The sequence below is a fragment of the Onychomys torridus genome, chromosome 3 (assembly GCF_903995425.1).
Source record: "Onychomys torridus chromosome 3, mOncTor1.1, whole genome shotgun sequence".
Taxonomy (NCBI): Eukaryota; Metazoa; Chordata; class Mammalia; order Rodentia; family Cricetidae; genus Onychomys; species Onychomys torridus.
The window spans coordinates 62,864,086-62,891,035 of record NC_050445.1 but is presented as its reverse complement, the minus strand read 5'-3'; the positions used below and the strand labels follow the sequence as shown (position 1 = coordinate 62,891,035).

The 26,950-nt window shown below is 41.0% G+C and overlaps 1 protein-coding gene across 9 annotated transcripts in view; it reads left to right on the top strand.

Annotated features, from left to right (window-relative positions):
* Window positions 1-24,873, top strand: part of Ppp1r9a (protein phosphatase 1 regulatory subunit 9A) — a 262,484-nt gene extending 237,611 nt beyond the window's left edge. For 4 of the 9 annotated variants that reach the window (XM_036182878.1, XM_036182877.1, XM_036182881.1 and 1 more), the window contains 7 exons: window positions 3,043-3,130; window positions 3,222-3,311; window positions 13,369-13,567; window positions 15,482-15,601; window positions 16,334-16,357; window positions 17,411-17,593; window positions 18,890-24,873. In XM_036182878.1, coding sequence (XP_036038771.1) covers window positions 3,043-3,130; window positions 3,222-3,311; window positions 13,369-13,567; window positions 15,482-15,601; window positions 16,334-16,357; window positions 17,411-17,593; window positions 18,890-19,099 — 914 coding nt within the window. In that variant the 3' untranslated portion in view covers window positions 19,100-24,873. The remainder of the gene's footprint in view (window positions 1-3,042; window positions 3,131-3,221; window positions 3,312-13,368; window positions 13,568-15,481; window positions 15,602-16,333; window positions 16,358-17,410; window positions 17,594-18,889) is intronic. The other 5 variants (XM_036182886.1, XM_036182880.1, XM_036182883.1 and 2 more) reach the window with 3 other exon arrangements.
* Window positions 24,874-26,950: the final 2,077 nt, after the last annotated feature.

The window sequence follows — 26,950 nt, the reverse complement described above, 5'->3', positions numbered from 1 at the left end:
TAGTATTCTGTTTGAGCTTTAACACACTGCCTGACATAGAGCACTTTCAGAAACTTTCCAGCTTTGCAAAACCTTACACAGGTCCCTTCTTATTCACGAACTACACTAGGCCTCTGAGTTGACGTATAAATATCGCATTATTGCTGAGATGGAGAACATGCATTCTGCTCTGTTTGGTAACCATACAGAGAGTACAACTAAAGTAAACACCCAGGGGCTTTAAAAAAGGGAGAAAGGGTAGGTAAAAAGGCATGGAAGATAGAGTGCTGGTGTGAGCAGACACACACAGAAATTCAAAGGAATGGGCTATCTCAGTGGCCAGCAGGGTTGGTTTCTTCAGGTTATAGAGACTGAGTATAAAGCTAATAAGTTTTATCTGTCTATGGCTCTATGATTTAAGTATGTTAGATACCTCCCCCTATTACTAGGGACCCACAGACTATTCGTAGAGGAGACTTGATAGAAAAGGACAGTGGATATGAGGAGACACTCAGGAGAACACTTGTGAAGAGGAAGCATGGGCAGTGCAGGGCAGGTGGGTACGAGAGCCATAAAACTTATGGTGGTTAGCTTGTGCTGAGAAGAAATGAGCCAAAGCTAACCACAGGCTGTGGCTTCAGAACACGTCTTATTGCTAACAACAAATGAGAAATTAGAGGCAGTGAATGGGAAATATGATTAATTTCTTTTTAAATAGAGGAAGTCCAGAGTTCAGGAGAGAAACCAGGTCAGGAAATGGATCTGGACAATCTCGTCATAAAAGAAGGGACAGTCAAGTGTCTGACTGAGCTGATAGATGTCACCAAGGAGGAAGTTTGGGATTTAGAGATCAAGAAAGCATGTGTTTGTTTGGGAAACAAGAGCCAAGTTGCTGAAGTTTAAAGTTGACATGCTTGGTCTGAGTGCCTGAGCTTCTGATGGGTCACAAAAGTCATATGGGGCAGTTTCTAAAACCTAATGAACATCTTACATGACACAAATAAATAAATATGCTCAAATATAATCCGTGCCTTTCTTCAGCTGAGACCTAAAGTTCTGACATGCATTAACAATTAATTTAAATGATTTAAATGATAAGGGCACTATTCTTTAATCTTGCCTCTTCGTTTCAGTGTCCCTTGAAACATGCTTTGGCAAATGTGTGAGATAATGATGTGAGGTTGCCTAGCAACAAGCTCTGTGATGGGCAGAATCAGGCATTTAGTCCTAAGATGTCCAAATAACTACACCACTAACAGGTTACAGAGAGTCTCCATGAACATTGTCTCATCTGTTCCTCTTACCACTCATTAAAACAATCTTCCAGCTTCCAGCTGCCCCTAATTCAGAAAATAATTAAGCAGGCTCCTTTTAACTTTGCACTGTCCTGGCCCTTAAGAGTTCTTTAGGATTGATATGGAAGAATTCATCTCATTTGTTTCTTTGGCTTCTATTAAGAAAATTGAAAACCTGCTCTTTTTTTTTTTTTAAAGTATCCATTAGCAAAATCACCTCAGAAGGTACCCATTTTTTTAATGGCTTTGAGTCACATCTATGGCTGTTTAACTCTGTTAGTGAAAGAATAATGATGCAAATATTCATAATAAACATTTGAAGCAAGAAGTGGATTTTTGACACAGGCATATATCTGACTCTTGTATTTCATCAAGTACATTTCAAAGAATTCCTGTAATCTGCTGAGAACCATTAACTAACAATATGAAGCTCATAGCTAGGCATGCTTAGAGTGTCTGCCCATGTGCTGTGCTATTGTAAGATTTGGAGCTGCATTGGAGAACATGAGCTGTGTGTACTGGTGTCTGTTTAGAAATTTTTCCTGAGGTAAACAAAAATTTAAACAATTAACCTCTAAGGTTAATTGAACAGTATCTTATGATGTCTATTTTCTATACATTCCATGCAAGAATCCCTAGATATTAAAAGCAATGAGCTAGATGCAGATACTAGCAATTAAGAAGGAAGTTTTGCACAGACAAGCACATCCAATTTAAAATGCTATCTGTCAGTCATCTCAAAGGATTGAAGATGCTGAAATGTGGCACCCAACACTCTTTGCTGCAGAGTTTCATCTGCCTTGTCAAAGGTGGGGTACATGCCACTGGTAGAACCTGGCCCTGCATTCACACTGAACTCCATTCTCAAACGCTTTCTTCTGATGAACATTATCTCTACTCTCCTATTCACCATGGCTGCTACACTGTAGAATAGTGCCAGTATCATTCATTAGGGTGCAGTTCAGTCAGCTCCAAGCCCTTAGAAGATTTGGGCATCTTCTGTGTCATGGTAGGCCAGACAGTTGTGCTCCAACTAGCCCTTAAAAAGAGCCTTTCAAAGATACTTGTTTTCTGCTTAAGAAGGTCCCCCCACGTTCTGCCTTAATCTATCCTAGAACTGGCCATGGGTCATTAATATGGGAGAGCTCAGAAGGAAATTTTAAAAAATTACATGCATTGGTGCTTTGCCGTGGGTGTTGGGTCCCCTGGATCTGGAGTTTACAGACACTTGTGAGCTGCGAGGTGGGAGCTAGGAATTAAACCCAGGTCCTCTGGAAGAGCAGTCAGTACTCTTAACCACTGAGCCATCTTTCTAGACCTCAGAAAAGAAAGGTTTATTCTTAGTTGCTTTCTGAAGCTCTCAGACTTTAAGCAGTGATGTTTTCTATTGGGATTTGAGATTCCACTGGGTTCCTTCAGAAGGCAGGGAAACCCGAAACCGAGAAAGCCATGGAAGAAGAAACAGGCCTTCAATGCCTTGAGTGAACCAGAGACAGGCAAAGTCACCACCCCATTTACTTTGAAGTAAAGGAATTTATTCTTGCTCAATTCATTCATGTCACATGTCTATCCAGTAGAACTTTATTGGTCTGCTGATGTTCCTCATCATGGCTGAGTTTCTGTGTCCTGTAGACAGGACAGCCTTTGTGCTCTTCTCCTACATTGAATAATTCAGGCAAAACCCTTAGAGTCAGAGACACACTGACTTTTGGTTCATGGCTTAAAACATAATGCTAACTGATCTTTTCCCTATGTGTCCATGTCCTAGACCATGTCATTGGTCCTAAATCACTAAGAACATCCAGTTCATTCGTGTTACAAGGAGGAAAAATTAAGCAGAAGTTTGTGGATCTGGGGTAAGCACCTCCTGGGAAAGTAGTTCTCCGTAAGGGAAGATTAAAAGGGGGGTGTTAACTTTCTCTTTCTGACCATGTGCTGTTATTGTAGGGCACCTTTGCGAAGGAATCCCAACAAGGGGAAGAAATGGAAAGAAAAAGAAAAGGAAGCCAGTAGGTTTTCTACAGGTAGCAGGTACAGGTGGGTAATTAAGAATATACATTTCTTTCTTTAGCTAACTCTGCCCCTCTTTTGCTGTTACCCAAGATCAGTGATCTGTGTTTCCATACCCAAGTAATGAGCCCAGAGTTGTAATCCAAAAAATTGGACCATTTGTTTATGACTGTCTTTAGTTATAGCTTTGGATACATCTATTTGGTTGCTAACTGCCAAATTACAGTCACGTGAACAATTTCATTAAATGCTTATTTAAATGCATCTGTGTGATATTTTAGACTTATGTCAGGTTTGTTTAGTTTTGTATTGGATTTGTTTGGTGTTGGTTTTTGATTTGTTCTGTTGGCCTGGCTAGTCACAATATTAATGCCTTCCCTCTTCCCACATCCTCATTTAATAGGTTAATTTTCCATTTGGCACCATGGATTTATGTAGGGAGGCAGTAAATCATAAAGCTCTAAAGCCCATATGTCTTAGATTCAATCTCTGTTCTCCTAGTTCCTGCTTTTAAATCCTGGATAAGTTGTTCAACCATCTCTGCCTGTCTTCTCATACGAGAGGAGTGTGGTAACACTTCTTAACTTCTAAGACTAGTGTGAACATTAAATAAGAGGGCATGTGAAGCATTGTAAATGTTTTGTATGTACTTGGTACATAGGTGGTATTCATAAATATTAATGATGACAATTTGTGGTTGTTGTTATTACTTACTGCATACAAAACGGCTTTACATTTACTAACTTCATTGAATCCTTTTAATAAGATTGGGAAGACATATAGTGATACCATCCTCTCTTGATGAAGAATTCCACCTTCATTAAACTTGGTCCTTTTTCCTCAGGTTGTACATAAGTCAGTGAGGACTAAGATGGGGCTTGTGCCTCTTCCCTAAATGCCTCTTTAGCACAGTATGCCAACTCTGGTTGCCAACACATCTAATAGTGACTACATTTCTTTACAAAATTGAGGGGTGGTGTTAACTCTTAGTGTTTCTCTTGATGTCGTAGAGTAGGAAAGAAACACCAACTCTACAAAACTGTAAAGTCACTTGGGGATCACTTGCCCTCTTCATAGGTTGTGCACTACTGATTCATTGTCTTGGGAGTGAGGAGAGAGAATTTCGGATGTAATTAGTGTTTGCTAGTCTTGTTTTCACTTATGCTCTACAATGGATAAAGGAGCAAATGCCCTCCATAAGGTCTGAGATGCTCAAGAAAATTAAATACATGTGAGACTACAAGCAACTTATGCAATTTAACTCTGTGTGTTTTTAAAGAAGTATACAACTGTTTTGTACCTTAAAACTAAGCATGATTAACCATACTTGTATACAACTATTTTGTACCTTAAAACTAAGCATGATTAACTGTACTCGGAAAAAATCTAATGAAGCCACTTCCAGTAGAGCAGGAGCTGAGCAAAGGCACAGTGGAGAGGGCAGCCCCACCTAGGAGATGACACTCCCCTTTGACCTTTCAGCAGCGAGCTGTCCTATCCTCTTGACTTTGAGGCCTAACCCAAGAGACACGTGAGCATAGAAGCCCACAGAAGGGAGAGTGTCTGACAGAATTCCAGGTGTCTCTCAAGCTTGCCTTGGTGGTATTTGTGGGTGTAGGAAAAATCACAGGGAGTTGGAGGTGGTGTTACCAGTATGCTGGTTACCACAGTTAGGACCATTTTTTGAGCCACACCTGGGCTGTGAGCTCAGCTGTCTCTCCTCTGTCTTTGTAAAACATTCATTCTTGATTCCCACTGCTTCCCTGGACAGAAATAACTCTACATGTCCCAACACCACAAAATAGTTTTCAACTAGAATTGTCATGTTATAGCCATTATTAATTATTAGTAGAATTTTGGTGGGATAAAAAGAGCTTATATAATTGAAATAGAAAAACAAGAGAAAACTTTTCTGTTTTACAAAAACAAATTATGAGCTACCAGAGTAATTGATAACACTAACCAGATTGGCTTCTCTTCTCCTATGTGGGTTGATGATGGACCCAGAGCCTTGAACAAAGCATTCTCAAAAGAACAGCATCACCATCCTGTAGGAGCTTCATGCAGTTGGTCTTATAGGGCCCTGCAGCTGGGGGTCACATGAGTGGCTGCAGAGAGCATCCCAGAGCACTCACAGGGAAGTGTGGGGAATGGACTCTACCCCTTGCCACTTTCTCAGAAAAAGCAGCAGCAGAGCCTCAGAGAGAGCTAATAATCTTATCTCTTAGGCTTTTTGTCGAGTTCCTGTTAGGTTGTTAGACTCTGTTGAGGTCATCAATCAGTTCCAACCTGTACTGTTAGACTTTAAAGAGTAAGACTTTCAGTAAATTTAGTCTTGGTTGTTGCTTTTCTTACCCACACAGTTTACTTGGCTGTGTTTCTTGTGAGGACATAATAACTCAGATACGTGAGCAGTGGGAGACATGCAGAGAAAATAGATGAGGATAATGATCATAATAAATAATCCCAGGGAAGAAATATGTTTTAGTGTGCACAATAGACATTATGATTTGCACAAGCACCATAGGAGAGAGCAAGCAGAAGCAGCATCAAGTTGGCAGAGATTGTTAACCTTAGAGGTACACACCTGAGCTGTAGGATCAGCCATAGCCCATCCTGAAACTAGAGTGGTGAACACTGGCTAGCGGTCAGTGAAGTACCTGCTTACAGCACTGTTGAGAAGTCCCAGTTTAGATTGAATGGACAGCCGTGTGTGTGTGTGTGTGTGTGTGTGTGTGTGTGTGTGTGTGTGTGTGACAAATATAGATGATGTTGGGGAAGTGACAGAGAAGGGCAATGGCTCTCTTCTTTGGAAATGAATTTGCATTTACCTTTCAAGAATGGACAGTGAAAAGAAGCCTGAGATGCAGTCCAAGGTAGTGGTACTGACTTTGCCTTAATTATGTCACCTTGACTTCCTACCAAATGTAAGTGCATGGCATTACCCTGCTATCTGTCTCTCTTTACTCTGTCTACTGTGGCTGCCACTGTCAGCTGTGGTCACTGAGCTGCTCTACTGTGAGATGTGCCATAATGGAAAATGCAACCTCCTTCAAAAAAAAAAAAAAAAAAAAAAAAGGAATTATAAACATCTTAGTTTTTTATTATCAATTGTATTTTAAAACACCTTACATTTGGAGTTGTAGATATACTTACTATTAAGATTAGTTTAACTATACCTTTTCATGTAGTTACTAGAAAATTTTAATTTATACATGTAGCCCACACTATGAGTCTATTATATGGTGCTGTTCTGTATAGTTCTATGAAAAATGAATGTTTCTTCGATTCTAAATCATTATTATGTTGGCCTGTAATTAATATGTCCATTCTTTATTAATACATATTCTACTCTGACTCTCAAAATACTTTTTTTTCACATTTAGAAGTATGTGTTTTGTAGCATAATTTATTTTAGAAATAAACTACATGGAGAAGAGTGAGATAGAGCAAAAAATATAGTTAGTACCTAAACTGCGTCATCTTCAGCAACAGCTTCATAGTAAGTATCATGTTAGCTTCTCAGTGAAAACTAAGGGCATAAGTCAGAGTTCAAAGCCTAAGTTCAAAACTCAGCTATGCCACTTATTTTAGGCAAGTTATTTAACCTATCTGTGCCTCAGTTTTTGTCTGAAAAAATGGAGTCATACATGTTCCTCATGTAACTGTCTACAGACTTTTGGGAAGTCTGTGAGGAGTGATATTTCAGTCCATGTTAATTCTCTGACAAGTACACATTGCAATCATCATTGTTTCTAATATTTAGAGAAAGTTTGTTTGGAAGGAAACAAAACATTCCCTGTGTGTATAATGCTGGCAGACTTGTCCATCCAAGAATGACTTTCATGATATCTTGGAAAGCAAGAGATAGATTGTAGTGCAGGCAATCCTTCATAGATGATATTTCTCTCAAAACCTTTGCCAGGGAGTTTGACATTTGATGCTATGGCAGGTGCCTGGCTTTGCCTGCTGCTGGGTAAGGCAGAAGCCTCCTTGAGGCTGTCCGAGCTGAGTGGACACACACCCACTATCGGAATGGGGATCAAGGTGGAAGCATGAGTGGATATAGAAAACACTTCATTTGTTCTTGGGATGGGCCCAGAGAGAGTGCCACCGGGAAGTGCAGAGTCCTCCTTGCAGGGCTTGGGCTAGTTGATAAAGTAAGATAAGAACAAACATGGGTGTTAGCTCGCTGTCAATCTTATTGGAGTTAGAGGAAAAAAGGGGGACAGGCAAGCTGGAGGTCTTGGCAGCAGCTGGGAGAAGAGCTGGAAAGAGGAAAGAATAGGAAGATACACCATGAAAAACATGGGGGGAAGAACCCCTAGCCTTTGTTCCTTGTAAGGGTGCACCCTTCTCAAAGGGTGATGTAGCCCTCTGCATAGAAGCTACACTTCATTCGTTCAGAGCAGCCAAGAAGGAAACTACTTAACCGTTACACTGTGCGGCTTAACTGTCGTCAGCTAGGAGCTGCTTTGGCTAGCTGTCAGAGTAAGACTGAGAGAGTAGGGAATGCAATCAGTGTACCTGTTAGCTTCCCTAGTTGTAGTGCAGAAAGGGACTGGTAATTGTGTTTTCTGTCATCGGTGTCTCCATCGACTTCATGGTCAGTTTGAAGCCCCTGCCATTGGTCCATCTTTAACATTGCTGTAGTTCCAAGAAGCTTGTGCTTCTTCATCCCTTTCACACTTGACCCCTGCTGTTCTGTTTTTAACCCAGCAATGGAAAGCCAATGCTTGAAGATGAATTAGAAGCAGCTTGGAGGTTTCCCATTATTGTGATTGAAATCTGCCTTCTTTTAATTCTTTAATTTCCTATCTAGCAGGTTATTATGACCACTGACCATGCCATTTATCTCAGAGGAAGCTGACAGATTGTTCTCACATGTCCCAATTGGGCTTGGAGGGAAATGGTTGCAGAGAATGATTTCGCCTCTCCCTTTCTGCCAGGCCTCCCCTGTTAAGAGTACTCAGAGTATGCTGCCTGTAAGTCACAGCATGGCTCTAGTCGAGCTGACTGACATCCTCCAAGGGGCTCTCGATGGCTCTACATGTCAGCTTCAGAATCTGAAACTCAAAGAAAAAAGCACATTCTTAACAAGGAAACACTTTCGAATGAAGTTTTTAAAAAAAGAAGTCTTAGGCTGGGGCTATAGCTCAGTCATTTAGAGTGTTTTTCTGGTATGCATGGGATCCTAAGTTTCACCCCAGTCCCTAAAGTGGGTTCAGTGCCCCATACTTCTACTCTCAGTGTGGAGATGGATCCAGGAGGATCATAAATTCTAAATCATTCCCTATGATACATAGCAGTTTCAAATCCAGCTGAGGGTTCTTGATACTCTGCTTCAGAACTAAGAGAAACTTTCATTTAAACTTCCGACTTTAAATTTTTAACTGTAAGGAGGACTCTAAGCATCATTACTCTCGTCAGTTTGGTTGACTTATATATAAAAACACAAATGTGAAATGAGATTCAGTGGGCTGGAGAGATGGCCCAGGCAGGAAAATACTTGCCAAACACGCATGAGAACCTGAGTTTAGATCCCTGACCCCCATGCAAAAGCCAGGCTTGGCAGTCAGGTCTAAAACCCCAGCACTGAAGGAACAGAGCCATGTGGATCTCGAGCTTCCTAGCTACCCAGCCTATGCAAAGATGAGCCCCACATTCAGTGGAGACCCTGTTTCACAAGAGAGAAGGTGACAGTGATGGGAAAAGACATCTGTATCGTCCACCTTTGGCCTCCACACACACATGCACACACCAGTGAACATGTACACACATTACAGGAAGGAGGGAAGGAGGGAGGAAAAAGAGGTTTAGGTCACTAAAGTGAATTTAAATTTTCAAGAGTGTATCTCAGATGTGGAGTGTGTGATTAGCATGCCTAAGGTTCTGGGTTTAAACCCAATCACCAAAATTAATGAAAATAAAATTGTAATAGGACCAGAAGGCACATTTTGCTCAGATATAGAATAGCAGCAGATTTATTGTCCAGAAATTAACATCTTTTTTGAGAGCATTGGATCTACATGATCCTTTTGCAATTTCAGCTTAAAGCCTGCACAGGAAAGGGAATAGTTTGATCGTCTCCTGGGAGTTAGGGCTGAGCTGTCTACTGTGACTCTAAGATGGACTCTTGGCTGCTGATCAGAAATTCCTACCAGAGCTCTGGATCTGGAAGCAGATGTCCAGGGTGACTGAGCCTGAGTGCCAAATGGACACATGTTTCTGATGCTCCCCACCAGGACCTCTTAGTTCCCTGTGGATGGATCTGGCCTCACAACCACAGTCTCTTCAGTGAGTTCCTAGATCCTTTCAAAATTACTTCATCTGACTTAGATAAGTGGGAGTCTGCACACATTCCTCTTATTACAGCTATTATAATCTACATAATTCTGTGGTTCTTAATACTCTTTCTGTCTGGCAATTTATGAACTGGAAATGATATTTTGATGATATCTTACTAGATTCTGAATACTTCATATACTGTATTTGCAGAATTAAAACAAAATATATCACTATGGATATTTAACTGAAAAAGCTGATTTTTAGGGTGCATACCCAGGATAAATGGGTTCCAGAATATATGTAAACAAGTTAATTACACTAGAAAGATATTAACCATAAACCATTTGGGTACAGGAAAGGTTAATCCAATGACATCTTTGGCTTATGAAAACTAAACTTGATGACAATTGTTTCTTCTAGTCTCTAACAATAAAGCATATAAGGATGTGCTATGGCAGGGACTTGTGATGCGTTGATATTTTTTTCCTTAATGATAGCCTTTGGTATATAAGCTACCACAGGTGAAGGCTCCTCTGACCCTCTGAAAGTCATATTCAGATCCATTAACAATCCATTCTACTAATCTTAATTTAGAAGAGAGGGCAAGAGAGGGGGAAAAGAGGAAAGAAAGGGAAGGCGGGAGGGAAGGAAGGATACTGTATTGTTCCAGACATTTTCTCACAAAGTGAAACCGACAGTAAGAGGCAGTCAAAATGGAACTCCAGCTACCAAACCCTTTTTCTGCTCCTTCGAAGGCTCAAGAGTTCAGTTTATCCAGGAAGAAATTGGTGTTGGCTTTAGTGAACAAGCCTGGTAGGTGGTTGCATCTATAATTTTAAAATAATATAGTACTGGATGTCTTAATGAATATACTATTACTCTAGGTCCAAGCAAGTGGAAGCGAGTTCCTTTCTTTGAGAAGAAAGGTTGCACATGGGGTTAGTTACACAGTCATGGATTTTTAAAGCTATAAGTAATAAATAATGGAGCTAGAGAGAGACACAGCAGGGCACAGCCAGACTCATGAAGAGCTTAAAAAAAAAAAAAAAAAAAGCAAAACTCCAGAATCTACCAGTTTGCTGCTGTGGCATGATGGTTGTTACCCTGGAAGTGGGCTACCATTGCTTCCTGCCAACTCTTCCCCAGCTTTCCATTGTCTTTGTATCTAAGGCTGAATAAAGAGAGCCTCTGTTAGAGGCTGGGTTCCATGACCTTCTTCACCTCTATAAGAACAGCATGACCTGTAGACCCATCCTCAATGTTGTAGGCACATGTTAATATTCTTTATTAGTCTTAATATTTTCCTGGGATCTTCAGATTTTTTTCAACTGTTGCTTTCCCTAGGTTTGGATTCCCTAAAGTCCCTTTCAAATGAAGCCAGTGAATGGCAGCATTCTGACTCACTGCCCTTTATTCTCCTTAAGGTCATGGTAGTGGTCTAGAACCATTGTCACAAAGATTCTGGAGTAGGATGAGGTTGTCATGCTATCCTTAGTTACATAGCTTTCTCATCAACTCCCTGACAGTGGCTATCTAGTTAAGTACTACCACAATCAGTTCCTTTGACTCAGCATTGTCCAGCCAGAAGAGGCAATGACCTTCAGGACCACCTTTTCCTTAGATGTGCCTAGTCTCTAAGGCATGGGACTGCAGAGAAGATGTTCCTGTGTTTCTGAACAGACTATTATGGGCATTTTTACTGGAATGTAGGGACTTGGTTAAAGACAAGCCCTAGAAGTTGAGTGGATAGATGATGAGACCCCCAAAGAGTGCTAGCTCTCCAGACAGCACAGGATCACACTTAGTGGGGAGCAGGAACAGACAGGATGATGGGGCTCCTAGAGTCAATCCCTGCACTACAACTGGAGTCTCTAATCTTATCTGAACCCTAGAAGGATTTATTAGTATTTATGTACATTCTAATTGGGATTGTTTGCCTTATGGAGATAAGATTTCTCCCCCTCTCCCAGAGGGGTGATGAGGACAGCTGTCTGTTTGCTCTATTACCATCCAGACTTACATTTCCAGAATCCTTCACCTCAATGTAAACTAAGGGTGTGGTAACTTCTAGTACTCAAGCATCAGAACCTATAAGAGGAAACTGAAGTGTGTAGAGCCAGGAAGCGATTTTTCACATGTGATCACTGATGTGCTCTGTTCTGTACTGACTGGCATTGTATTTGCATTCAGTATAATCATAAGCAAAGATGGAGCTATTTAAGAGTCAACTCAGACCTGTGTGGAAATACCAATTCTGGGTCAGCTCCCTTCCCTCCTATTTCTGAGTTGTGAATCTAACAGCTGTGCTTTACTTGGTCCATGGGCAAAGAATAAAAAGTCCCCCCCCCCCAGCACAAGGCTCTGGAAGTGTCCTTTGGCTCAGTTATTGTACTCTCCAATCTGGTGATAAGTAAGTAGATTAAGAGTACAAGATTTTCCATCTAGTTTAAGCTTTAAGATGACATTCAAGGTCGACCTAGCTCACCTTGATTTCTGTTACCCTTGAAGACACTACTCTTATATACTTTTTAAAGATGCTATAACATGATCACATCTTCTGGTATCTTGTATGTAGCTATCAGTTTTATTCACCCATCCTGCTGTGTCAGTTTTACCAGAACCACACAAAGGTTTCTGTTCTCCTTAGCTACTCTTACAACCTTTCCATCTGTATATCACTTCCAGTCTACAGGATGAGGGTTGTTGCATTTGGTTGTTGTGTTCTATTTGGAAACAAGCCCAGAAGCTTTAAGATTTGATAGTGTTTATATCAATTTGAATTATATTTCTAAGTGTGCTTAAGATGAGATGTAAGGAGACTGGGATTCAGCATAAAGGAGGGTTAGAAAGTATCTAAGTCTATGGTCTCAAGGCATTTTCAATTGAAGGGGTTCCTGTTGTCATAGTAGCAACAGCTGCCGAGTAACAGTCTTCCATCCAGTATCATTGGTCCAGTGATACTGAGGTTCACCTCTTCCAAATGTACACAAGCATTTTATTTTCAGCTCCTACACAAGTATTTTTACTTCACCAATAGATAAACACAAATATGAAAGTACCTACATTAAGTTAAAAAAAAAGAAAACTGATTCTTAACTGCCTTTGAATCTTTAAAGACCTGAACATTTATACTTTAATGGCTTCCCTGGCTCTTTAACAAATGTTAATCTGTTTAATTCATAGCAGTAACATGTGAGATACATCAACATATTTACTTGGGACAGTTTGGGATAGGGGGACAGGGAAGGCCACACACTCAGCTTCCAAGTGGCCCTATACTCCTCCTGTGAAAAGACACCGAGCTTCTGATGAAAAAAACAGTAAGCTGCATGTTCTGCTTAGCATAACACATGCTCTAAAATTTCCAAATCACTGAACTTTTCAGTCATCAGTGCTGGAAGCATGCATCCAGAGGTAGGTAGGGAGAACGCTGGTTAGGAGCTAGTGTGGCTCGCTTGATGGCTGTCCAAGACATCAGCAATGTGAGAGACTGAGAGCAGTCTCTGAAAGGCTGTGCCACTCCAATTTGAATCCATCCGTGTATACTTATGAAGGCACATTTAGTGCAATTTTGCCAAGGAAATAGCCATTCAAAACAATTTGTTATCATAGATTCCATTTAAATGTAAAGAAGGTAAGTATTAAGGCTAATGCTCTGACCCAGAGTGTTACATTTTTACTATCCTAAGTAGAACAGGTATTCAGAGTTTCACCTATGTAGAGTCTCTTTGGAATTGGGTTCAATATGTCTTCTGCCGTTTCTTTGTCTAACATGCCTGTTCTTTTCACACCACAGGATCTTCAGAAGCAAGTTGGAGAACTGGAAAGCCAAGCCTTCCCCTGCGGCTCAGGCCTCTACCCACTCTCCTTGCATGCCTTTCTCATGGTTTAATGAAAGCCGGAAAGGATCCTATTCCTTTGGGAACCTGCCTTCAGTTCCGAGTCCCCTTCAGCCTTCTCCTGAGACACTAATTTCAGATAAAACAGGGTCCAAGGTAGACACCAGTGGACTAAAAAAACTGACGAGAAAGCTCCCAGTCCTATCTCCTCTTGAATTTTGGAAGGCCTTCTCACCTGTGTGTACACCCTGATCTCAGGAGCAATGTGCTAACACTGCTGTAGGCATGCATGGTATTTACTTTGTGGGGGCAAAAACGCCTCACCTAACTGGCACCCTCTTTAATACTGTTCTGTTCTAGTGTGTGCACTTCTCTTCAATTTGTCTGTCATTTCACTTACCGCTATTAAATCTCAGGTTAACAGTTAAGCCATGCTGGGAAAGAGGCATTCGGATGATGAAACAGTTTGGGTAGATGTTTACTAAGTATTCTTCTTTAAATTGCATTATGAAACTCTTTTGCTGTGCTCGTCAAGGTTTACTGTAAAAAATAGATAAATTTGGGCCAGACTGTGTTCAGTACATTTAAGTGAAACAATCAGAAACCATTGGCACGTAGCACCTTACTTGCTTTTTATACCAAATCTTTGTAGAACGTGCGGAGCACTTGTTCTAATTCTATCACCAAAATTCCTTACCGTTAGCAGAATTAGAAATTATATGCATGGTTGTGATGCATTTCAAAATGCATGATGGATATTTCCAGCATGACACTGCAAACCTTCTCTAACATTTTACTGAAACACTTATGGTGACTAACCTTCAAGTTACTTGGTCTCCTTCTTTCTATGTTCACTCTTCTATCCCAAACAGAAATGTGTGATTAATCTTACTTGAACTTATTTCTTTCCTTGAGGTCAGCAGCTCAAAAGGTTTTGGCTGAGGGGCTGGAGGATTGCATCTCCAGTGAAAATACCAAGGGTGATGTTTTGTGTGTAATACCTTGCAGCTTGAATGTTCTACCAGCCTTCCTCCTTTTTGGAAGATTTATCAGATCTTAGAGTTGCTTTGTACTAAACTCTCTGGTCTCTGGCATGGTACTTATTCTCAATAATCAACTAAACCCAACGCAAAGGAACCTAGTAGAAATAACAGTCCAGTTCCTAGAGAAGTGTCATATGAAAGAAAACAGTGCTGGGCAGATGCTTAGAATTCCTGGGAATCCAGCCATTTAACAAGTAGCAAAGAAGTTTTGGTCATAATCAACCCTTTGGGCCTTTCAGTGTTGTTCTGAGACTTAAGTTTCACTTGAGTGATTCTAAAATTATCTCACACTAAAGAGATGTTCAATATAGGATGTTTTCACGAGTGAGGCCATTGTCAAGTTGTTTTAACATCTACTGAGTGTGTAAAGGAGTTCTGGGGAACTGATGTCCCCACACTCCCCCTCCCTAACCCCAGGAGGTGATGCAGACTGTGGGTCTATTCGATACCCCAGTCTCTGGCTTTTATTCCACCGTGTAACCAGTGTTGTGCTGTCAGACTATGCCCTCCTCCAGAACTCATCACTCTGAAGGGTACATCCATGAGGGGACCTGTCACTTCTCACAGTATTTATCACAGCCAGCCACACGCCATCTTTCCCAGGGGCACTCCAGCTACCTTGCTGATATGAATTGCCATCTGTTCCTGATAACTCAGCCTCTCCACGGCATCTTGTGTTCCTACTTATACTGTTGCTCATCACAATTAGGGTCAAAGCAGATGGGCTTATTAATATCACTCCTCTGATCAGTTACAGAGGATAATGAATTCTGTGCCCTTGGAGAGAAACTGAAAAATCATTTCTCTACAACACCCATCCTTGCATCGGATGGAGAAAGTGCCCAGGATTACCAATCAATCTCAAAGGTGCCTCATTCTCTACCACTGCCCAGTCGAAGGCCATCATCACCAAACCAAACTATTCTAAAGAAAATTGATTGAAGTGAAGCAGTTAAGGACTTGGAAGCATGCCTGTCTCTGGTTCCCTTCGTGTGTTCGTGTAACATGATTTTATTTGTTTTTACAGAATTTCACCTTCAATGACGACTTCAGTCCAAGTAGTACCAGCTCAGCAGACCTAAGCGGCTTAGGAGCAGAACCCAAAACACCAGGGCTCTCCCAGTCCCTGGCACTGTCCTCGGATGAGGTACTGGAGTGATACCATGGCAGAACTAGGATTTTTATGTCACACAGTTCCTCCATATCCCACTATAGGAAGATATTTAAGGATAGATTTAGCATAGAAGTCATCAGCACTGAGGTTTCATATTTAACACAAGGTCCTTATGATTCCAACCCTCTTCTTCAACATTAAAGAAAAGTATAGTTTCTGAGCCCTTGATGCTTCCCAGGCATCCATTTATATATATAAACACACATGATATGGAGGCAAGGCACTGGAGAACAAGACTAGATAACAGTTTAGATCACTTGGAAGCTGTTTATTATCCACCCCATCCCCCAGGCTTTTGACAGTCCTCTGACCGTGATATGCCCCCAGTTGAAGCACTGCAACCAATAGGCAGAGTTCTGGAAAGAAAATACAGTAAGAATCATTTATCCAGATGCTAGACTGGGGATTAGCATTGCTAAGAATTATCAGGAAGTATGTGTGCAGGAAGCAGAAAACTATGTTGGGATTGACTAGTTCTAAAAACTGGTGGGAATGGGGGGCATGAAACAATGCAACATTATATGTTTGCTCTGCTTCTTATTTCTTTCTAACATGAGTTTTATGCACCCAAACTCCGTTTCTTCCTTTTAAGCTTTTCTGGTCATGGTTTTCTAGCTGGGCTTGACTTTGATGTCATAGAGTGGATGTTGTATGTCCCATTTATGTAACACTTTTCTTCTCGTTCTTTTGTTGCTACTCACCTAGAGCCTGGATATGATAGATGATGAGGTGAGCTGTCTGTGGGTTGTGTGTAGTGCCATGTCTGATTTGAACCTGCTTTTTTCTCCTTACAAATGACTTAGGAACCCAACACTACAGGACACTGTCTCTGTAGGGGAGGGGAAGATTGCACTTTTTACATCTTACTTGAGAGGTGTTCCAGGATCCAGAGGCTCTAAGTCCCACCTCCAGAGCCTCTCATTTATCTCCCATAGCCATTACCTGACATGGTCCACTCTTCTCTGTATCCTCTGCCTTCCCCTCAGCTTACACCCTCCTTTCTCCTCTGTTCTTCACTGGCTCACCAGGGTAACTTCTGTCTTCCCTCTGAGCCCTATCACGACTTCATCTTCTCCCAGCTTAGTGGTTCTAGGAGCTCTCCTGACTCTTTACACAAATAAAGGGGATAGTCTAGAGTGTACAGAGCCTGAAATTTGCAGTGAGCCTCTTCTTAAGCGCTACCGCTTACTCCTGTGCTGTCTAAGAGGGATCATGTAAAGTAAACTTTCTGAACCTATTCCTCATGTCTTAAAAGCAATTGTGGATGTTAGTGCTCTGCCTTCCTCACAGGTTTGCTTCTTCTCAGATGAAATAATGACTGTATATTTCCAAAGGCTTGAGGGCTTCAAGACCTTTCTCTATAAAGTGAAGGAGACAATATTTTTAATGCATTCTTAATGTAACTTTAGTGTCCTCTAAAAGGATAAATTTAAAGTGATGAATTGAAAATAGAAATCTATGAAATATTTATTTTCTACATCTGGTAATATCTCCATAGTTATATATTATAAAATTATCAGTGTTAGTGTGTATTTCAATTTTTAACTTCCTTCATATGTAATGGTACTTTATTTGTGGGATATTTTTAATTTTCCATTACCAGATTCCATTAATTACCAGAATCACAAGGCAACAGATGTTTCTTCTTAACATAGGTAGAACTATTATCATTTTATGATTCACAAGTAAATGCGGCTTTGTAGCTTGAGAAATTCCTTTGATAGCATCGTATGAGCCATGGTGTTTAATCCTTTAACGACATTGCATACATTCCTGCCTCAGATCCTCGATGAGGGGCAGTCTCCCAAGCACAGTCTGAGTCTGAATCGGGCCGTTCATGAATGGAGTGTGCAGCAGGTTTCTCACTGGTTGATGAGCCTAAATCTGGACCAGTATGTATCTGAATTCAGTGCCCAGAACATCACTGGGGAGCAACTCCTGCAGCTCGATGGAAGTAAACTGAAGGTAAAGAATTCTGTGTCTGTGTTAGGTTACCAGTTATGTGGATTACTTATAGCACCTGACATGTTTTCATTAACTGAGAGTGTTCTGCATATCCATCTGGTCATTTTTGCCAATACTCAGCAGAGAAGATACTGAATTATTTCTTATTAGAAAATGAAACTTCAGAAAAGTTCATCAGGGGTTCTGACTCAGGATAGGCTGCTGAGCAAGAGAGTTAGGGACCCTTTCCTTTTGCTTCCCCTGGCAGCGCATGACCTCTATTAACACCACTCACCTCTCATTGGACTGTTAGGTTTCAGTAATGGCCAGTATGAGTCTTTCTTGGTTGGTTTCTCTTCCATGTTCCCCTCCTACCCACACTTGAAAGCTGAAATGACATCCCCAGCTTCCTACCCAAGTCTATGAAAGCCATGCCTCCCTATCTCCTCCACTGCACCTTCATTTCCTCTCCTCTAGCCCATCTCTCTGAGAGACTGAGGTGGCGCCCAACACAGTGGAGAAAGGGCAAGAGGAGAGTACAGCCTGTTCCCACACAGCCCTCCCCACTGCTGCAGGCCCCTGCGAGGCTGATAGATAGATGAGTGTCTCTTGACAGTCTTTGAAAAGGTTAGAGATCAATCAATAGCTTGTGAATATGAAGGCCCCATCGACAAGGCTGTCCCTGGTGGGGAGACGGATGCATCCTGCTGTTGATGCTGAAGGTCATGGAACATTTAAAGTACACAACCATCTCCTCTGATTCTGAATTCTAAGCTCACCCAGCAATCTCCTCATTATAATCGGGCTTCCTCTCTAGGTCTGCCTTTGGGGAGACAATGGCTACAGAGATACTGATGTGGGCACCCTAGCCCCAAAGACATTCTTGGTTATTATTGTAAATAACTACATCGGCAAAAGAGAGGCAATTTCACTTCTCCCTGCCCTTCTTGGAGCCTTCTGTGACAGCAGGTGCTCTCTGCTACCTTTGAAGATATTGATGAGTTTAGCAATATTTCAGCGGAAGGTTGGAGAAGCAAGATCATGCCCTTTTTATGTATTCGCTCATTAGTCACCAATTTAGAAAGCATTTTCTTAATGACTCCTGGAGTGTATTTTGAAAGAACTTCAGAGAACAAAGCACAGATCCTCCCTACACACAGAATTAGCAAGTGCAGCCTGCTTTCCCTTAGCTCTGACCTCCTCACCCTATGTTTAACTAAGGTCGTGAGATTAAGCATAGTGTGGTGTCCTCCTCATCATAAGCAAAGAGGTCAGCAGTTTTTCCACATTCAGTCTGTACATGTGTTTCCTTTGTAGGCTCTTGGAATGGCATCATCCCAGGACCGGGCACTGGTTAAAAAGAAACTGAAGGAAATGAAGATGTCTCTAGAGAAAGCTCGAAAGGCCCAAGAGAAAATGGAAAAGCAGAGAGAAAAGCTGAGGAGGAGGGAACACGAGCAGATGCAGAGGAAGTCCAAAAAGGCAGAAAAGATGACGTCCACAACCGAGAACAACAGTGAGCAGTGATCCCTAGTCCCCTCCAGTAGAGGGGAAGCTTGAGGGAAGTCCCACCCCTTCCTGGCCCCTTCTCCTGCAGAGGATGAAGAAGAGACTGATGAGGACAACGCCCTGTAGGCAGTTTAAAGAACTGTGTGTTGGATGCACTCTAAATTTTAACCTCCTCAAATAACCCCAAGCCACCTTTGGTTTATTAACAAACCAGAAATACCATTTTTATCTTCTACTTAACCAACATCCTGTGCTGTGTTGAGTGTATGGTGCCACTTGGAGAACCAGCCTAACCCAGCCAATGAGAGCAGGGCTCACTCTGGTATTGTCAGTGGAGCACCCAGACTTTTCAGTGAGAAGCCCTGAAATTGAGATAGTAGCCCTGGTGGTTTGAGTGCAGAAATGAGGGAGCTGCACTGTTTCCTGGGTTCAGATTCTAGTACAGTATGTAGGAAAGGCCCCCTCCATTCTGCTGGTACATCGAGTCAGTCCTGTTATGGGGATTTAGTGCCCAGCACATAATCACCAAATGGGGGAAAGAAGCAAGCATGCTGTTCCATGTGCTGGGAATCTAAAAGAGAGAAAAACAGTAGCTCTTTGTTGACACTAAATGAACTGAAGAAGCCTTAAGAACACAGCTGTGGGTGTACCAAGGGGCTTGAGAGGTAACATTTTCCTCCATGTATTGCTGGACAGAGAAAAAAGTCTGAGCATAGTGCAGCCATGGGTGTTGAGATCTGCAGTTACGTCTGCTGGCACTACCAGCCCAGGGTTTCAACGGCACTGACAAACACAATATAGCCCCTCCCTCCCAACAAATGCAACAGGAAATTGAGTTTAAGGAAAGAACATTTTCAGGTTTCCTCTCCTGGGACACACTCTAGCTGGTCTTCAGCCTGCCTATGACACAATCAGGAACTTGTCACAGATTTTCTACTCAGAATTTCCCAAGTGGACTCAGTTGGTGTTTTAACAAATGTACTTTTAAGAACTTAAAAACTAGAAATACTGGATGGAGATTGAGTTTTGAGTAACAGTCAACCAGAGAACTTTTTTTTTTTTTTTTTTTTTGAGCACACACAATTCTTTCTGTGAAGGACAGCTGTCAGTTACAGTTTAGAGGCATTTTGAATGACTTTTAAGCAGTTCTCTTTCCATATTCTAGAGATTTCCAGGCTTGTTTAGGACACAGGGTGGACTTTAGCAGTATAAGATCTTATGCTTAAGTCCAGTATTAAAGATTCCAGTATTTGACCAACCACAGGGGAGTGCAGGAAGCTGGGGCAGGAGGGGAGAACCTTGAGACATTTCAGGTCCTGGGGGTTTGACTTGCTTGCTTTAGTTCTTCCTCTTTTGCTTACGTATCTAACTCTCCTTGCTGCATTGACTCCAAAACTGACGTCATCTGCTTTATGATGAACATATTTCAAAGTAGAACTGAAGGCCAGATGAGTTATTGGGCTCATATTTTACTTCCTTTACAACTCCTCCAGGCCCTTCTGTCCACAGCTCTGTGCATATCTCCTCTGGATGAGCAGGTATACAGAGCCTGCCGCTGCGGAGTTACTACAGGTGTCTGTGGGGATAGGGCTCCGCTGCCTGGGTGGCCTTGCCTTGTATTGTAACATTGTGACTTTTCATTTTTATTGTTATTTTGGAAACATAGGAATTCTGAAATTATCTGTACTAGAAATTTCCTCCTGTTCTTTCTCCCAAGGCCTGCTTCCTTTTCAGGCCCAGAGCACTTGTGTTAAGTTTTGGTCCTTTGGAAACAAACACACTTCAGTCTTAAACATGACACGGGAATAGCAGCAGACTGGCTTCATGGTTCTTGCTTGGAGTCAAGTACTGAGTACCTGTGTTTGTCTTCAGATGTCTGATGCTTTGCCACTTAGTAATATTTTGAAAAACCAAGAGACACATTACTGAACTAATAATTCAGCAAACCTTTCCTAATACCAGAAGACTAACAAATACCAGGCAATATTAATGCTTGCTATTGTAAATTTTAGCCATTTTTCTTTTCTCGGGGGGTGGGGCGCGAACCTGGATTGCACTGGAAGCTTTTTTGTGTTCATTTATAAGAGTGAAACAGAAGGATGGTCATTTTAAGTTGTGTTTACACTTTGATGCTATTTGAAATTGAATGTATATATTGGCAATGTCTAAAGTTCGTCTCTGCCTGTAACTTAAGATCTCTTAGACTGCATTTCTTGAATACAGTGTTCTTACTGTAACTTAATTAACACTTCAGTGCCCGGGTCAGTGTTTTCTCGCAGTTACAGATCAGGTTCATTCTCTTCACATCATTTAGTTTGTATTTCAACCATTTTGATCTTTAAGTTAAATTATCACAATCTTAGGCCAAAATGGATTCTTTTAACATTGCTACTTAAAACTGGCAAAAATGTAAAAGGCTCTTGATTGTATTGATGAGCAAAGGACAAAACATAAGCTGGTTGATCCAGTCTGAAAACAAAGTGAAGGACCTTGGACCTTGTGAGCATTTTGTTTCCCTGCTCGTTCCCTTATTGACTGTGGTGCATGATGATAACCAAGTTTCCAATGTCTTGCACAATTCTTGCTTTAATGCTGTAGTTTTCAGGGTTTATACAATTTAACAGAGAATTGTCGCTTTGTGGACATTAAACGTTTTGGAAGGTTTTCAAATGTTCAGCAAATAACAAAGAGGGGAATATCTGCTTACTATGAACTGTATTCCAGTGAAGTATTTACTAGACTTTATCAGACCAAGAGTGTTTGGGGTGCAGGTGATGTTTGGGCATGGGGGTACACGGTAAGGCCCTGCCGTGGGTAGAGAGCAGCATAGGAACAGAATCTGGGGCAGGGTTCCACTACAGAACCTTGTAACGGATTGCTGCACTTGAGACCATCTCCTTAAAGTTAACTCACACTTATGTAATCATTTGCCCTTCCCCTCCGGGATTCGAAGAGTCCTGTTAGCATGGAAACCACGCTTTATCCGCTTCAGTGCTCTGATGAAGCCCACCTTTATTACCGTGACAGCAAAGCTCTTCTCCAGTCATCTATCATCCTTTAGCTGAGACTGACATGGACCCCCCCAATGTAGACTTTTAAAATGATTACAGTATGACAGGAGTTAATGCCAAACCCAGCTTCCACCAGCACAAAGTGTGTTTCTTTATTTTAGGAAATGAAGTGGCTGAGGATAAGTAGGGACTCCTGCCGCCTTCCATGCCAGACAGTATTTACCCAGGATCTTAAAATACCTCAGGCCTAAGCTGCAAGAATGTCCACAGGTCAGACTGGATTGTACTGAAGATGAAGAAGTCTGATCTAGGGTCTTTGTCCAATAGGATTAACTTATGCCTGAAAATTATGTAAAAAGTAAAAAATTGCATTTATACAGTTATTCTAAATCATTTATAGACACGAAACATTAGGTAAATTTGAGGAGGACCGTCAACATTTAACAAGGGTGTTTAAGACAGTTCTGGAGGAGGGGGGGCAGATGATTCTAAAGAAACTTCTATACATGGGATGCATATTTCCCCTTCACACACTGAGATATTTAAGAGTGACCAAATTCCACTCAGGTAACTAAAGCTCTTCCCATAGAGCTGGCGGTAAGGAACGTCTGGCTTTAGGGGACAGGCATCAGCAGGGTTATGCCACTTGCTACTGCTCTGAGACCTACCTGAGTGAAAAGGTAGTTAGGAAATGACCGAACTAGCTTTTGTGTGTTTCCTTACTTACATGGAGTCAGGGCTCTACCTGTGTCCAGTTCTGAAGGTGAGGTTGTGGAGGTGAAATCCAAGAGTAAAGCATCTCCACTTTTTTCCAAAGTTGTCCTCTCTAGAGAGGACAAATAAGGGACAGCCTCAAAAGAAAAGTGCCACAGGAAGTCTGTTTGACCGATTCGGTCCTGAAAGTCAGGCTGGGTGTGCTGGCTGACTTTGTTCGAGTTTGTCTTGAGTATTTCAAGTCCCATAGAATTTAATCTTGATCCAAACATTGGAGGAAAAATAACACCATAGAAAACACTTTGTACTAACTTGGAGAGAGTAGCATTGAAGAAGCTGGATTGAGCAGTTAGAGGACAAAGGGAAAGCCTACACAATAAGCCTCCCCCTGCTAAGTGACACCAGTTCCATTCATGGGAGGCCTGCGGTCCTCACCTGTTTGTGCAAGGATGACTGTGTGGGATTGTAAGAGCATGTTTGTTATTCAAGACTCAGATCTATAAGCACCTGGTCCTGTTTCTCAGGTCCTCAGAGTAGGGGGCAAAAGAAGATCCATGCTTCCCAGCCCTTGACCCTACCCACCCCCCAGAACATTAGGGGTCCAGCGATGTGCAAGACATAGGAGTACAAGAGTACGAGAGCAAGCCACAAATTCTCACTTATGTGCATGCCACTAGTGTGGGTGTCAGAACTGTGTGTGACTGTGTACCCTACCTTACATACATATACCATAAGCACGTGGCATAAAAATATACTATACATGGACTACAGTGATGTTAGTTAGAACCCTGGGCTGTAATCATAGCCTTATTGCCACTTTTTGTGTTGTGTATACATTGAATGGCTCATACATTTTAAGAGATTTTTTTTTAAATATAAGTATCCTACTAAATGCACTTATGCTTATAAATGTTTATATATTTTGGTAAAACTGATTTATTAGATCTTTGGTATCGTATTTTAGTAAGAAAATTTTCCTCAAAGGTTTGATTAATGCTTTGATGTCGAGATTGCACTTTTTCCGTTAGAAATCAGAAGATATTGTGCAGCTTTGGGCATTTTCAACTGCAGATCGCAGTTTCTAGACTAGAAATTGCACTGTGTGTTCTGTGTATCAGCTCTCACTCTAAAATGAGATTTTCAGGAGCCACGATGCTTATGTCACTAACGACTGGCTCTCTGGTGGCAGTATTTCTGTCATGTGACCACTATTTACTTCCTATGCCATCAGCTTGCAGTGGCATTTTGGTTGCCACCAAAAATAACACAATGGGTTATGAGTCTATGTTGTTGGAAGTTATGTGCATCCATTTCCTTCAGCTGTTTTATACATACACACAAGTTTCATGTTAAGGATTTAAGCATTCATTCATGAAAGAACAATTGGCCAGAAATACCTTACTTTACCTTTACAAAAAAAGCAGCTAGAGAACATCTCCCAAGTGATTCTCAAGCTAGATAACACCTCCCAGCAACATCAGGTTCAATCGGTGATTAATAAAATCTCTAAACATCCATGCGTATACACTCCTTGGTATTACTTAATGTCATAACTACTGCTTCTGTATTTTTTCAATGATATTTTGATGAAGCCACTTGTACATCTGCTATATATCACTGACAAGACTGGGCAGCTGAAAAGCAGAAGGAGAATAAAATTCTGTTCTACCGTAAGATTTGATTTGTTTGCATCTTTCTTTGTATATTGTAAAGGGAAAGTGGTCTGGAAAGCTTTTGAGTCTGGTAAGTATGGGTAGCATATTAACTGAAACTCTTAATTTGTACATTTTGCTGTTTGATTATTTGCATGGAGGAGACAATAGTACCACATCTGATCTGTTCCTTGGTGCTTGATTAGCGTGTGCTGTTTTATATGGCATTCCTTACTCTTTGGTTTTCAGAGCTTTCAAAGCAAACCATACCATAAGTGGCCCATTGTTTTCTGATCATCTAAAAATAATTGTGATTAAATTTAATTTGTTAGTGTAAATAAATTTCTTGCCAATGAGTATTATTGTTGTTAGATAATGAATGCAATAAAAGGAAATACAGTGATCTGTCATAGTATATGTTTCTTTTTTTTTTCTCTTCCATTTCCACCTTCAACTAAAACAAGCCCTGACTGGGCAGACCTGCATTAACTGTCAAAACATATCTATCCATCAAGAGCAAAGTGCACATTTTTCATGGAAATGAATCTAAAAATAAGTTTTAACTCTGGCAAAGTGTAAATTGGCAGCTAGAATTACACTTGAAAGCATGATTATGGAACTGGGCATAAAGTTAAAGAGCAGGGCCTCCAGCTGGAGCCTCCTTGTCCACCTCTTCCCCTGTCTCTCCATCGCTGATTCACTATCACGTTTCCAGTACCCATCAGCCAGAGAAAGGTAGGTGACACCCATTAGTAGTGCACCTTACCTAACGGGAGGCAAGCTGTGAAGAGGCAAGTCCAGTCCAGGGCACCGGGTTATTTTAAGCCATTTTTATCCTAAGATCTCCAAGACTAATAAAGCTTAGATAAAACAAATGAAGCCTGTTTGCTGCATTCTGTCTCAGCCTCACAAAATAAGAGAAGGGAACTGTTTCCCCCTGCACGGAATGCATGCTAAAAACCATTCACCAAAGTCTTGGGCAATATTGAATGTGTGCCATGGGAAATTAGATAGCTGCATTTTTGTTTATTTTCTCTCTTTTTGAAAAATTAGCTTGATTCAACCAGTAAAAAAGAAAGAGGATGTGGTCATTTCACTGAAGGTGTGATGAAGGCTAGCTAGTCAAGACTTTTTTTTTAAAAGAAATGTATGAGGTTTGCTTTCTTAAGTACCACATTCATTGATAGTCATAACCATTGTTCCAAAGTCAAGCCTCCTGGACTGTGGCTAGCTGGTACCACTGACTAACTGAACACTCACAGACATCTGGAGTCTTACTAAACTGACTAAAATCACTTCAATCTCATTGTGACAAAAGCAGTTCTTTTATAAAAAGAAATTTTTTGTTATTATTTTGGTTTTCTTAAGATCTTACTTCATAGCCTAACTTGGCCTGGGATTCATGATCCCACTGCCTCAGCTCCCTAAGTCTAGAATTAGACATACATCATGATACCTGATTCCAAAACTTTTTGTTTTATACTTCCAATTTGTGGCCTTAAATGATAGTTTTTTTTGACAATTTTTCAGTTTCTTACAAACTCCCACAAACAAACAAATGCCCCCTCCTAAAAAAAAATACCAGATAAATGTCGTGGCTTATATCTTAGAAATATTTCATCTCTAAACTGGCTGTTTTAATGTCCCAAAGAAAGAATCCAGCAGTGAGGTTCTGTCTTCAAAATAGACAAATAATAATATAATCTCTTGCTTCATAACTAACATAAGAAAAGTGATATTTTCTTCTTAGTCATGTCTCTCAATAAATAGCCAAAGGTTGTTGATCTTCCTGTTTTTGAGTCTGTTTATCATCCCTTTCTTTTCAGTCTCCACAGCAAATTAGAGTAGGTAAAGCCAAACAAAACAAAAACCAAGAAAACAAAACCCATCCCTGACACTCAGCGCCTGTGGAATCAGTTGCAGACTACTCCTGAATCTAGTCATGACAGAAGAAGTGAATTCCTCCATTCTTTGGGAGAGTATAAACAGAATGTATAAAATGTCAAGACAACAGAAACTATGTTTCGGTGTGAGAACCTCTCCAAAGATCTTCTGAGTCTCCTACATTCCAGAACTATAGGAAAATTGAAAAGCCCAGTGAAAAAGAAGAGAGAGGTGACTGTGACTTCTATTTCTGGAAGAAGTTACAAAGAAAAGGGAAAAGCCAAGAGTCAGGCAGTGCATGCTGGTCCATCCATTGGCTTCATAAGATATTGAGAATTGTCTTCACAATGACACTTTTGTGACCTTGGGAGTCCCTAAGTCACCTAAGAATCCCCAGAGTTGGCCAAACTCTCTTGTTTTCTTAAGGAAGAACAGTGAAGCACAAATACACACACAAGCTTTCAGGGATTTTGTGTGTTACAGGGAAAGTGTGCTTGGAATTACATACAAGGTATTACTGACTTCCCAAGGCCTCAACAAACAGCCTGATAACTAAAATAACTAAAAGACAAATAACTAAAAGGGGAAACAACTTATTTTGGAGGGCT